The 12,032-nt window shown below is 49.1% G+C and overlaps 1 protein-coding gene across 1 annotated transcript in view; it reads left to right on the top strand.

Annotated features, from left to right (window-relative positions):
- KCNH1 (potassium voltage-gated channel subfamily H member 1) overlaps window positions 1–11,518 on the top strand; it is a gene marked incomplete at its 5' end in the record, with an annotated part of 382,492 nt that extends 370,974 nt beyond the window's left edge. The window contains one exon of the mRNA XM_079928220.1: window positions 10,397–11,518. Within this exon, the coding sequence (XP_079784346.1) occupies window positions 10,397–11,251 (855 nt within the window). The remainder of the gene's footprint in view (window positions 1–10,396) is intronic.
- Between the last annotated feature and the right edge of the window lie 514 nt (window positions 11,519–12,032).

Below are 12,032 nucleotides of genomic sequence, written 5' to 3'. Positions count from 1 at the left end.
AGGACAGACCCTTTCCCGTTTTCCAGGCCGGAAGGCAAAAGGAATATTCAGAAGACTATGCCTAGGGTGGAGATAAACCTGGTCCCAACTTTCCAAAGCCATGATAAGCAGGATTGTGCAGGAGTAGAAGGTTGAAGGGGGTGGAGGGCAATGAGCTGAACCCTCAGACAGGGAAGTATTTGGTGGGTTCGATTTCTGCAAGTCGCAGTTCATCTTCACTTTTTTTTAGATTATTATAGTTGATTTACAATATTGTGTTAGTTTCAGGTGCACAGCAAAGCGATTCAGATGTATGTATATATATATATATTTTTTTTTTCCATTATAGGTTACTACAGGATATTGAATATAGTTCCCTGTGCTACACAGTAAATCCTTGTTGCTTATCTATTTTATGTATAGTAGTTTGTATCTGTTAATCCCATACTCCTAATTTCTCCCTCCCACTCTCTTTCCCCTTTAGTAACCAACCGTAAGTTTGTTTTCTGTCTGAGTCTGTTTCTATTTTGTATATAGATTCATTTGTATTATTTTTTAGATTCCACATGTAAGTGATATCATATAATATTTGTCTTTCTCTATCTGACTTACTTCACTTAGTATGATATTCTCTAGATCCATCCATGTTACTGCAAATGGGAATATTTCATTCTTTTTAATGGAGTAATATTCCATTGTGTGTGTGTGTGTGTGTGTGTGTGTGTGTATGCCACATCTTCTTAAACCAGTCATCTGTTGATGGGTACTTGGGTTGTTTCCATGTCTTGGCTAGTGTAAATAGTGCTGCTGTGAACACTGGGGTGCATGTGTCTTTTTGAATTATGGTTTTCTCAGGGTATATGCCCAGGAGTGGGATTGCTGGATCATATGGTAGCTCTATTTTTAATTTTTTGAGGAACCTCCATACTGTTTTCCATAGTGGCTGCACCAATTTACATTCCCACCAAAAGTGTAGGAGGGTTCCCTTTTCTGCACACCCTCTCCAGCATTTATAACTTGGAGACTTTTTGATGAAGTCATTCTGACAGGTGTGAGGTGATACCTCATTGTGGTTTTGATTTGCACTTCTCTGATAATTAATGATGTTGAGCATCTTTTCATGTGCCTGTTGGCCATCTGTCCTCTTTGGAGAAATGTCTGTTTAGGTCTTCTGCCCATTTTTTTGATGGGTTGAGGGGTTTTTTCTTTTATTATTATAATGAGTTGTATGAGCTGTTTGTATTCTTTGGATATTAAGCCCTTGTCGGTCACCTCGTTTGCAAATATGTTCTCCTATTCTGTAGGTTGTCTTTTCGTTTCATTGATCATCTCCTTTAATGGGAAAAGGTTTTAAGTTTGATTAGGTCCCATTTGTTTATTTTTGCTCTTATTTCTTTTGCCTTGGGAGACTTATCTAAGAAAATATTGCTACAATTTATGTCCCAAGAATGTTTTGTCTGTGTTCTCACTAGGAGTTTTATGATGTCATGTCTTATATTTAGGTCTTTAAACCATTTTGAGTTTATTTTTATATATGGTGTGAGAGAACATTCTAATTTTATTGATTTACATGTAGCTGTCCAGCTTTCCCAACACCGCTTGCTGAAGAGCCTGTCTTTTCTCCATTGTATACTCTTGCCTCCTCTGTTGTAGATTAATTGACTGTAGGTGTGTGGGTTTGTTTCTGGGCTCTCTGTTCTGTTCTGTTGATCTATATGTATGTTTTTGTGCTCACACCACGATTACTGTAGCTTTGTAGCATTGTCTCAAGTCTGGAAGGGCTATGCCTCCAGCTTTGTTCTTTTTCCTCAGGATTGCTTTGACAATTCTGGGTCTTTTGTGGTTCCGTATAAATTTTAGGATTATTTGTCCTAGTTCTTTGCATCTTCTACTTTCTTAAGTTCTCCTATGGAATCATGAGACAGCATAGTGTTAACCTGATTTCAAAGGTCATGATTACTGCTTCCCTAGACAGGGGGGAGGTGTTGTTGAGGGAGAGTTGGAGGCTGAACGCTGGTCTACCTGTCTTAGCACTGGAGCAACTCTGATGGGAGAGGCGTGTCACCAGCTCCACATTTGGCCCCATTTCTTCCTGCTTGATTGGTGACTTGGCTCACACTGAGGAAAGACGGGTGGGAAGAGAGACTGCTCTGGCTGGGAGAGGTTGAAAGGTCTATGAGACGTCGATATAGCCATGCTGTGTGTGGGAGAATTCAGGTTTAGAGTTGGGGCTGGAGTGAAAAGCAACATTACTTTGTGAATGTGAAGGGAGGGAGAGGTTTCTCACAAGTGTCACTTCACTGCATCACTGCAGCAAGGTTGGAAGTAGGAATTTTTGTTGAGAAGACAACTGAGGCTTAGAAAGATCAAGAAATTTCTTCAGGGTCACAGCAGGGTGGGCGTCTGTACCAGTCTCGTCAGCACCTCTGTTGGCTCTTAGCTGCATGAAGGTGAGGTGAGCATTGAAGCAGAAAGACCTCATGGAGCACAGAGAGCAAAGGGCAGGGCTTTGGGGGAGGACCGCATTTAGGGGATGGAGGAAGAAGAAGCCGTAAAGGAACCGAGTCCTAGGGCTGCCATTACAAATTGTCTCCATCTGGGTGGCTTAAAACAAGAGAAATTTATTCTCTCACAGTTGTGGAGGACAGAAGTCTGAAACCAAGTTGTCTGTAGGGTTGGCTCCTTCTGGAGGCTCTGAGAAAGAATTGTTCCATGCCTCTCTTCTAGCTTTTGGTTGCTGTCAGCAATCCTTGGCATTTCTTGGCTTGTAGCTACAAAACTCCAGTATCTACCTCTGTCTTCACATGACCTTTTGCTCTGTGTTTCATGTCTTCTCTTTTCTGTCTCTAAGAAGGACACTTATCTTTGGATTTAGGGCCCACCCTGATGCAGAATGATCTCACCTTAAGATTCTTAACTTGTTACATCTGCAAAGACCCTTATGCCAAGTAACATCACATTTTGAGGTTCGGGTGGACGTATCTTTTGGTGTCTGTAATTCAGTCTCCTACGCTGAGGGAGCACAAAGCAAGGAAGAGAGTGGCAAATGTGGCCCTAGTGAAAGGCCAGAGGCCAGTGGCTCCCACACAGCAGTGCCATCTCTTCTCTGAGCAGCAAACAAGGGATGTATCTGCTTCACTTGGTGGCTTTGAGAAGGAGAGATCCTCATTCCTCTTGGGTTTGAATCTTCCTGAAGACAGGAACAGGTGCATCTGTAGGAGTCTTTCAGACACAGGCCAGTCTGTCAACAGAACACCTTGCTGATCCTCTAGTTCTCAGTGGGGGCCCTTACAAGAGTGAATGAGATGATGCCACTCCTCATGGAATGTCACTAAGGGATCATGGTCATGGTCCCTAAGGGACAAGGCCATTCTTGATTAATGCCAGAAGAAAGTGCAGATGTTGCATGGTAGTGGGAGGGACTGGCCTGTGAGCCGCACTCTGAGAGCCACGGACCAGGCCACTTGAGAGCAGAGGACCTCTAACCTCTAGATTCTTCATGGATAAAGTCCACTGGGACCTCTGCATTCCGGTTCCTCCTAACTGGTGCCGTGCCCTGAGGGTAACTGGTGACCTCACCACTGTGCAAGGAGGCAAGGTCTTCCCAGTAACCAAAACACTCAGCTCATGTGTCTCACAGCTCCTCTTTCTTGCCTTGACCAATCAAAGCCTGACTCTCATGCTAAGTCACACCCCTATCCTGATAAATTAAAGGACCACACTAATAGGTCCTAATGTACCTAGTGAATCCTCTCCTTAAAAGCTCTGAGAGCCTCAGCCTCATGGCCTCTCCCCTCACCTTGGCCCGATCTCTCTGCTTCACAGTTCTGTCCCTGGATTCTTTAGAGAACTTGCTGATGGACTGGGAGTAAAAGAAACTAGTGGAGAGAGGTGGTCGGGCAGGGATGGGGGTTATCAACATATGTGAGAGAAAATCACCCTTTTCCCTAAAACCAAGGCATTTTCCTAGCAGAATGGCTTAGAACGTGGGCATGGATGGGGGCTCAGATGGCTGAGGTTTGAATCTTAGCTCCACTATCTGAGTATCCTTAGGTGGCCACCTACCCTTTCTAAGCTTGGTTTCTTCATTTAAAAAATGAGGATAAAGACTTTCCCCACCTGCTGGGGCTGCTGTGAGGATGTCATGAGATAGCACACATTTAACAACGCCAAAAATTTAACAAAGTCAGCCCCTCCCACTGGGACTACTACCACAAAGATATCTTTCTCTGGTGGGTGGCCTTTCTGCCTTTGTGTCATTACATGTGCTTTTCCCTGTGTGAGCCCCTTTGCCCAAATCTTTCACCTTTTATTCCCAATTCCAGCTCATCCTTCTAGAATCATCTCACGGGTCATCCCCACAAAGAATGATACATAATACATTTACTCAGCAACTATTAAATGTCAGGTACTCTTCTTAAGAGTTTACTTATATTATGCAACCTTATCCTCATGATAGCCCTATGAAATCAATAGCTTTATCTGCTTTTACAAAGAAACTGAGGCTTGGGGACCATGATCCCAAGTCTGTCTGGGATCCAAAGCTTGTGCTCATGTTGCACGTGACTCCACTGACTCCGCCCTCCCCCTCCCCACTCCGGGCACATTTAGCACCTTGTGCTTCAGCATGTGCCCACACGGAGGACAGCAGAGTGGCAGTGATCTCACCAGTCATCAGCCCTGGGGTTCTGAGTCCCTGGTCAGCAGATCTGGCCTGGGCTGCCTGGGTCAGAATCACCTGGGATCTTGTTGCAAATGCCAGTTTCTGACGCTGCCACGGGAAATTCTCCCTCAGTACATAACAACACCTCCTCCAGGTGGTTCTGAAGTGCAGCTAGATTTGAGAACTGTTGTTCTGGTCCAGCCAAGCAAGGACATGACTTGCCCAAGGTCACATAGCAGCCAGTCAGCAGCAGAGTTGGGACCACTCTAAGCCTGTGTTCTTTCTACTGTTCTCTGTGTGTTTCAGATTTGGGCCATGCGTCTGAATTCAATTAAAACCAAAATAAATCCCTTTTGGTTTATCTATGGTTTTCTCTGATTCATACGTCAGTCTCTATTTATGCAAACCACTGAGAACTGACATTATGTAAATCTTTTTACTCCCCAATCTAAGCTCTTTTAAGCAACTGGACTCCCGTTCTCTGTGCTGTCAGAACTCTAGGTGGTCCATTTCCCTCCCAGGGCTGTCTTTCCCCTACATGTGCTGCAGGGACCCTGTTGCTCAGTGACCCTGAGGGGACTCCTCCCCTTGGTCTGGTCTTAAGGGGGCTTAAGAGGGACTGGGCCCTCCTTAACTGCAACCCAGAAGAGGCAATCGATGGTCCTGACTCACCTCAGCTTCCAGTGGGATTACTTTTTCAGACGAACTTGAAAATAACTGCTCAAGAAGCCCTGCAGATTGAAGAGCCGGGTGTCAATTCAGTTCAGCTCAACAACTGTTTGTTAACGGCCTCCCAGGCTCTAGGCCGTTGCTTGCTGAGCCTTCAGAGGAATGTGGAGATAGATGGGTGAGGCACAGCAGCCACCTCTGCCCTGGGGCATTCTCTGTCTCCCCATATACAGTCAGTCACGAGCTGCTCAGCATTCAGCATGGGTCTCCCATGCCCAACACATCAGGCACCCCTGTGGGCTGGCAGGGCTCTGTCTGGCTAGGGAGGATCCAGACCTATCCCATCAGTGGTGCCTGGACCAGTGTTAGCCTGTGTCTAGGGCTGGACCTCCCCAGTGGGTGATTAGTGGAGGTCCCTGGTAATAACCTCTCCAGACAGACCCTGGCACCTCTCTGTTGATGTGGCCCCTGTCTACGGATCACTGATGTGAAGAAAGGTGACGTCAAGGCAAGAGCACCGGCCAATACCCTGAAGTTCTGTTTCTGCTTAGCTGCGTGACCTTGAGCAGGCCACCCTACCAACTAAACCCCAGTCTCCTCCACTGTCAGATTGTGGAGGAAGCCCTTGCACACCTCCCAGGAGCTTTAGCTTAAATGAGATGATGCACTTGAGTATGTGGAATATGCTATAAAACACAACACAAAGTACTGTATTATTAAAATCATTCATTGTTCATTCTCAAAGGGACTTTAGAGATGACCGCATCCAGTGGTTTTCATAATGATAGTTCAGGCCACAGAATCCTTTCCTGGGATGAAATCTTACATTGAAGCCCAATATGTAACAGGAAAATGGAAAGAAAGAAAACCCGGCACAACTCTGCTGGGAGCTGAGGGAGGTGGTTGTCCCACTGGGTGCGAAGGGGCGGCTTGCTCAGGGCCCAGCAGGGCTGAAATGAGCACTCCCGTCTTCCAATTCCTAGTCCAGGCTCTTCCCATTGACATCGGACTGTCTTCCACAGGAAGATCCACGTTTACATAAAAGAAAAATTCAAGAGCAGTTGTCCTTAGATCTAAAATACTTGGTCAAATGCCTGGTCACAGCTGCCTCTGGAGATGAAGACTCCATGACTAACTTCTCCAAAAAATCAGCTGAAGCTAGTAAGCAGAGGCCTAGACCTCAGACTAGAAAAGCTGTTAGACCACATCAGCTCTGGTCCCCTTGGGGGAATGCTAATTTTACTTGCTGATTCTCAAAGGCAGGCTCAGGCATTTCTGCAGGGCAGAAAGATGTTCCCTAGTTTACCTTCCCATTGGATGAGCCAGTGATGTTCAGGTGGGGCTACCCCAGGCACACAAGATGATCCTTTAGGAAAAGCCAAGAAGCTTCAGAAGACTCAGCACAGACCCAGACACGCACGTCCCCTCCCCAGGAGAGCCCCAGCCCGTGAGTGCTGAACTGACCCCACTGATGATGTGGCCACAACATCCGAATATGCTGCCCAGGCCAGGCCCCTGGCCCCTGGTCCAGGATTCTGACCCCCATGAGGCATTTGGTTGAAGAGCCCAGTATTTCCACGCCCTCAAGGAGGAGCTACCATTTCCCGTCACACATATCCACCGTGGATGCATATTAAGCATTTGGGCGCCTACTGGTATACTTCGTACTTCACCGTACAACCACTTGGTCTAGGAAGTTTGGGGTTGACTCCTCAATATCTGAAGACGTACTTCTCTTTAGTCTTAAGACATCTCATTTCCGGTCTCAAGGGCCGCCTGACCTTTGATGTTGAGAGAGCTGTTAAGAGGACCCTGTGTGTTCTGAGCCAATCCCTTCCTTTTATAACATTATGACCTCTGTGATTGCATCTTTCCAGGTTAAGACATTCTGACATTGATTCATTGACTCATATTTATCTGTTCTTCACCCATTCATTTCTTCATCCATTCTACAAATATTTATCGAGGACCCCCTAGGTGCCAGGTACTTTCTAAGTGCTGGAAGTAGCGAACAAAACAGACAATCCCTGCTCTCGTAGGGTAGGTAATAAAGTTTTAAAAAGTAAAAGACACGGGGCTTCCCTGGTGGCGCAGTGGTTGAGAGTCCGCCTGCCGATGCAGGGGGCGCGGGTTCGTGCCCCGGTCTGGGAGGATCCCACATGCTGCGGAGCGGCTGGGCCCGTGAGCCATGGCCGCTGAGCCTGCGCGTCCGGAGCCTGTGCTCTGCAGTGGGAGAGGCCACAGCAGTGAGAGGCCCACATACCGCAAAAAAAAAAAAAAAAAAAAAGTAAAAGACACAATGTGACATGCAAAGTACAGTGCTAGACCTGCAGGGAGCCTTCAGAGGGCATAAGGTGTGGACGTAAGTAACTGGTATCTTGTTTGGGAATTGTTGCTTGCAAGGAATAGAACCCCACCCAAACGAGCTCAAGTAAAAAGGAGGATATTGATAAGAATCAGATGTCCTTCAGAATAAAGGCAGGACCAGAGCAATCGGCTCTAAACGCCATCATCTCTTTGGAGTATATTCACATTGTCATATGTTCTCCCTTCCTCCCTCTTTTTCTCATTCCTCCTCTCTGTCCCACCTTCCTTTCTTATCCCCTTTGCCCCTCCTCCCTTCTCTAAGAAGGGGTGTGAGTAGGGGAGGCAACAGATGGCATCACTACTACAGGTGGACGCAAGATAGTAATTAGGGCAGAAGAGTGGTGTGAGCACAGCAAGGGCCGTTAGGGTTGGGAGGTGGGAGGATGACTTAGAGCTCCATGAAATCAAAGAAGGCTTTCTGGAGGAGGCGCTGTTTGTGTTGGGCCTTGGTGTGAGGAGGATTTGGACTCCTCTTGGAGATCAGGGTCCATTGCCAGAACAGAGAAAGGAGGTGGAAGACTGCCAACTCAGAGCACCGGGAGGACAGACAGAAAAGGTCCTGATCACTCTACTTACCATCATCCCTCCATCCCTATGACGCCTTCAGTTAGGTTCCTCTTCAGAGTGGATGGGATTCTCCTGAGCGCCATGGCTTGGATCTGCAGGATCCAGACTACAGGAGCACATGGGCTATGGCTGAAAAGGACCTGGGGAGACAGGGTTATGAAATTACATAACCCTGGGCAGGGCAGAAGACGGATAAGGGCAGGGCTGGGAGAAATGCTGTCCCGTGGAGGTCAGAAAGCCACTCACTGGGACCCAAGTAATGTGGCTTGAAGATTTAGCCAGGTGGCAAGAGGGGCGGCTGCTCCGTCCTACCCACCCGTTAGTGTCAAGTCATCCAGTGACAGAAGCGTTGATGGAGAAGTCACGTGACAGGTGAGCCTCCAGTCTGCCAACGATCTGCTGACTGATCACTGGCATCAAGCACGCAATTCAGTGTTTGCTGGGTTCCTCTGTATTTATTGGCACTTTATATAAAATGACAACGTTGTCGGTCATATCTGAGAACCTAATGAGTGGCGCCATCCGAGAGCCCCGGGTGGGGTGGGGCGGGGCCTTCCTGGAGGAGGTAGAATGAGTCACATATGATATGTGTCTACAGGTTAGAAAACAAAAAGGCCTTGAAATGGTGGGGACAGGAGGATTCGTTTTGAGCGTTCATAGTTAGCCAGTGCTTTCACATAAGTACTCTTCTGTTGGCTTTCCATCAAGTCGGAAAAGGAGGGATTTTTCCCACTTTTGAAGGAGGAAACAGAGACTCAGAAGTTAAGATACCTGTTGAGATCACACAACTAATTGGCAGAGCTGGGACTTAATTCTGTTTGACCCCAAAGCCCAGGCTCTGAGCTTGCCAACACACGTGCCTCTCCAGAGCTGGGGGTCCTGCAGCAAGTCTCTGGGGCAGGTTCTGGGCTGGTCAGAGGCTGCCCGCACAGGGCTGTCCAGATTGTGATGATGGAAAAGCTGCCCCTGTCCCTCCCACAGACCTCTCCTCTACTTTTCAAGGATCTCAATTCCTCTGGTCCCCAAACCAGCATTTACAGTTTAAAAAATGACCTATTGCAGGTTGCTTCTCTCTTACAAGTTCAGGTATGGGATGAGTCAGACATGCCCGAGTGTACCTGCTACACGCAACGTAAGTCAGAAATTACAGGGCTTTCCCATAATCGGATGTCGGCGCAAGGGAAACCCTGTAATACGTGGCTTACGCCGCACTCAGATCCAGAGTCTTGAGACGGTATTGTTGGCTGCTGTCCATCCACTGCATGAAGCATTGTCATCGTCAGGAAGAACTTGTTGGACGTTGAATGGGTCTGGGGCTTAACTGCTTGAGTACAAGTGTCTTAGAGGAGACCTATCTGTTATGTGACATTTGGCCACTCTGAGCCTTGATCTCCTCTTCTCTAAAATGGGGATAACAATATGTGTCCCTGTGGCTTTACAGTGTCGTCGTAAGAAATATACGAAGTAACATTAAGGTCACGGGGCCTTTCTTCTCCCGTAAGCTCCCTGACGACAGGGAGGGCTTCTGTGTGAGAACAGCATGTACTTTTCACAGCATTCACGTAGGGTCCAGATCTGCAGATGACAAGGGCAGCCTTAGCCATCACCCCGCCTGGGAACCCGGCTGAACTTTCTTGCCCTGGACTGTGGTGTAGAACTTCAGTGCATCAGAATCACCGGGAGAGCCTTTTAAGTTACAGATTCAAGGGCTTCCCATCTGGTGACTTTTAGTGCAGTAGGTCTGAGGTGGGGTCAGAGAAATGATTTTTGAAAAGCTTACCAGGTGATACTGAATTGCAGGCCAGAACGGGTTAAAGGGGACCCAGGCTCAGAGGCCAGGACAGGCTCCTTGGAGGAGGCCACTTGGCATCTCGGCCTGTAGAGATGGAGAGGTTGGGGGTTTGTTTCTGTTGAAGAGGATGACAGCAGGAGTCAATTCCTTGCTGTTGGAGAGGTGGGAACGAGGGTCAGCAAAGGAAAGTGATGGCAGTCACTGAGCAAGGACCTGGAGGTCTTGCAGGGATGTGACTGGACTGTGAGCCCCCTCCCTTAAGGCTGGAGCAGGACACCAGGCCTGTGATGGGCAGAGGGGCCGAGCTTCGCTGATGCCACAGCTGGGTTAACAGGACGTGTCATTCTGTGTCCCTCCAGATCGTGTTCCGGAAGATCAGCGATGTGAAACGGGAGGAGGAAGAGCGCATGAAACGGAAGAACGAGGCCCCCCTGATCTTGCCGCCAGACCACCCTGTCCGGCGGCTCTTCCAGAGGTTCCGACAGCAGAAGGAGGCCAGGCTGGCCGCGGAGAGGGGCGGCCGGGACCTGGACGACCTGGATGTGGAGAAGGGCAGCATCCTCACCGAGCACACCCACCACGGCCTGGTGAAGGCCAGCGTCGTCACCGTCCGCGAGAGCCCTGCCACGCCCGTGGCCTTCCCTGCGGCCGCCGCATCCACAGGGCTGGACCACGCCAGGCTGCAGGCGCCGCCGGGGGCCGACTGCCTGGGCCCCAAGGCCGGCGGGGGTGACTGGGCCAAGCGCAAGGGCTGGGCCCGCTTCAAGGACTCCTGCGGGAAGGCTGAGGACTGGAGCAAGGTGTCCAAGGCCGAGTCCATGGAGACGCTCCCCGAGAGGACAAAGGCGAGCGGTGAGGCCACGCTCAAGAAGACAGACTCGTGTGACAGCGGCATCACCAAGAGCGACCTGCGTCTGGACAGCGTGGGCGAGGCCAGGAGCCCCCAGGACCGGAGCCCCATCTTGGCCGAGGTCAAGCATTCGTTCTACCCCATCCCTGAGCAGACACTGCAGGCCACCGTCCTGGAGGTGAAACACGAGCTGAAGGAGGACATCAAGGCCTTGAACACCAAAATGACGAACATTGAGAACCAGCTCTCTGAGATACTCAGGATATTAACTTCCAGAAGATCCTCTCAGTCTCCTCAGGAGCTGTTTGAAATATCGAGGCCCCAGTCCCCAGAATCAGAGAGGGACATTTTTGGAGCGAGCTGAGAGGTCTGCTGGAAAAAAACAAGTCGAAGACAAAACACCCTATACCCTCCTGCCCTACAGACATCACCTCTACCACACACACCTACATGACCAACAACTTTCAAAGCAGCCTCTTCCCGACAGAAAATCCAAGTGGGACCAGTCGCTTAGGCACGCTCTCTCCTTTTCTCTATCTGGGGGAAGGTCCCGGAAGAGGAGTGTGCCACCACCCTGCAAGACGGCAGCTGCATCTGAACTGTCTTTGCACAACTTTGGAAGAGGAGGCACGCCATCTAAAGGGTATTTTCCTTCATTTTAAATTTTTTACTGCCATGATATTTGTAAAAGATGAAAACTACCGGGAAAGAACAGCAGCCATTGGGGATTGGTGGGAGAGCACCGAGAACCCCTCGTGTATATTACCACGCTGGGCTCCTTCGCCAGGACCGCCGGAGACTGTGGTGGGCACAGGGAGTTCCCAGCATTCCCTGCCCTTGGACAGCCTGTGTCTGAGGTCACCGTCTATTTCCCTACTGTAGTCATTTGTAACAAGCTCGGGACAGGGGGAGCTTGAGGGACAGGGAGGGGAGGGTAGAGCCTTTCGACTTTCTGTCTCTAACGGTTAAGGCCGAAAAGCAGCTGAGGTGCTTTGGGCGCCTCCTGTAGACACTTCGAGCCGGGAAGCTTCAGGTCTCCTTTCCCAAAAGAAATGAGCCAAGTGTAAGAGCTGGAGAGGGGCGGTGGCGATCCAGAGGTTCTCTGGGCTATGGTCTGCACCCTGCTCCTATAGGATAGTGGAAGG

Source organism: Stenella coeruleoalba (assembly GCF_951394435.1).
Source record: "Stenella coeruleoalba genome assembly, chromosome: 1".
Lineage (NCBI taxonomy): Eukaryota > Metazoa > Chordata > Mammalia > Artiodactyla > Delphinidae > Stenella > Stenella coeruleoalba.
This window is presented reverse-complemented; position numbering and strand designations above follow the sequence as displayed.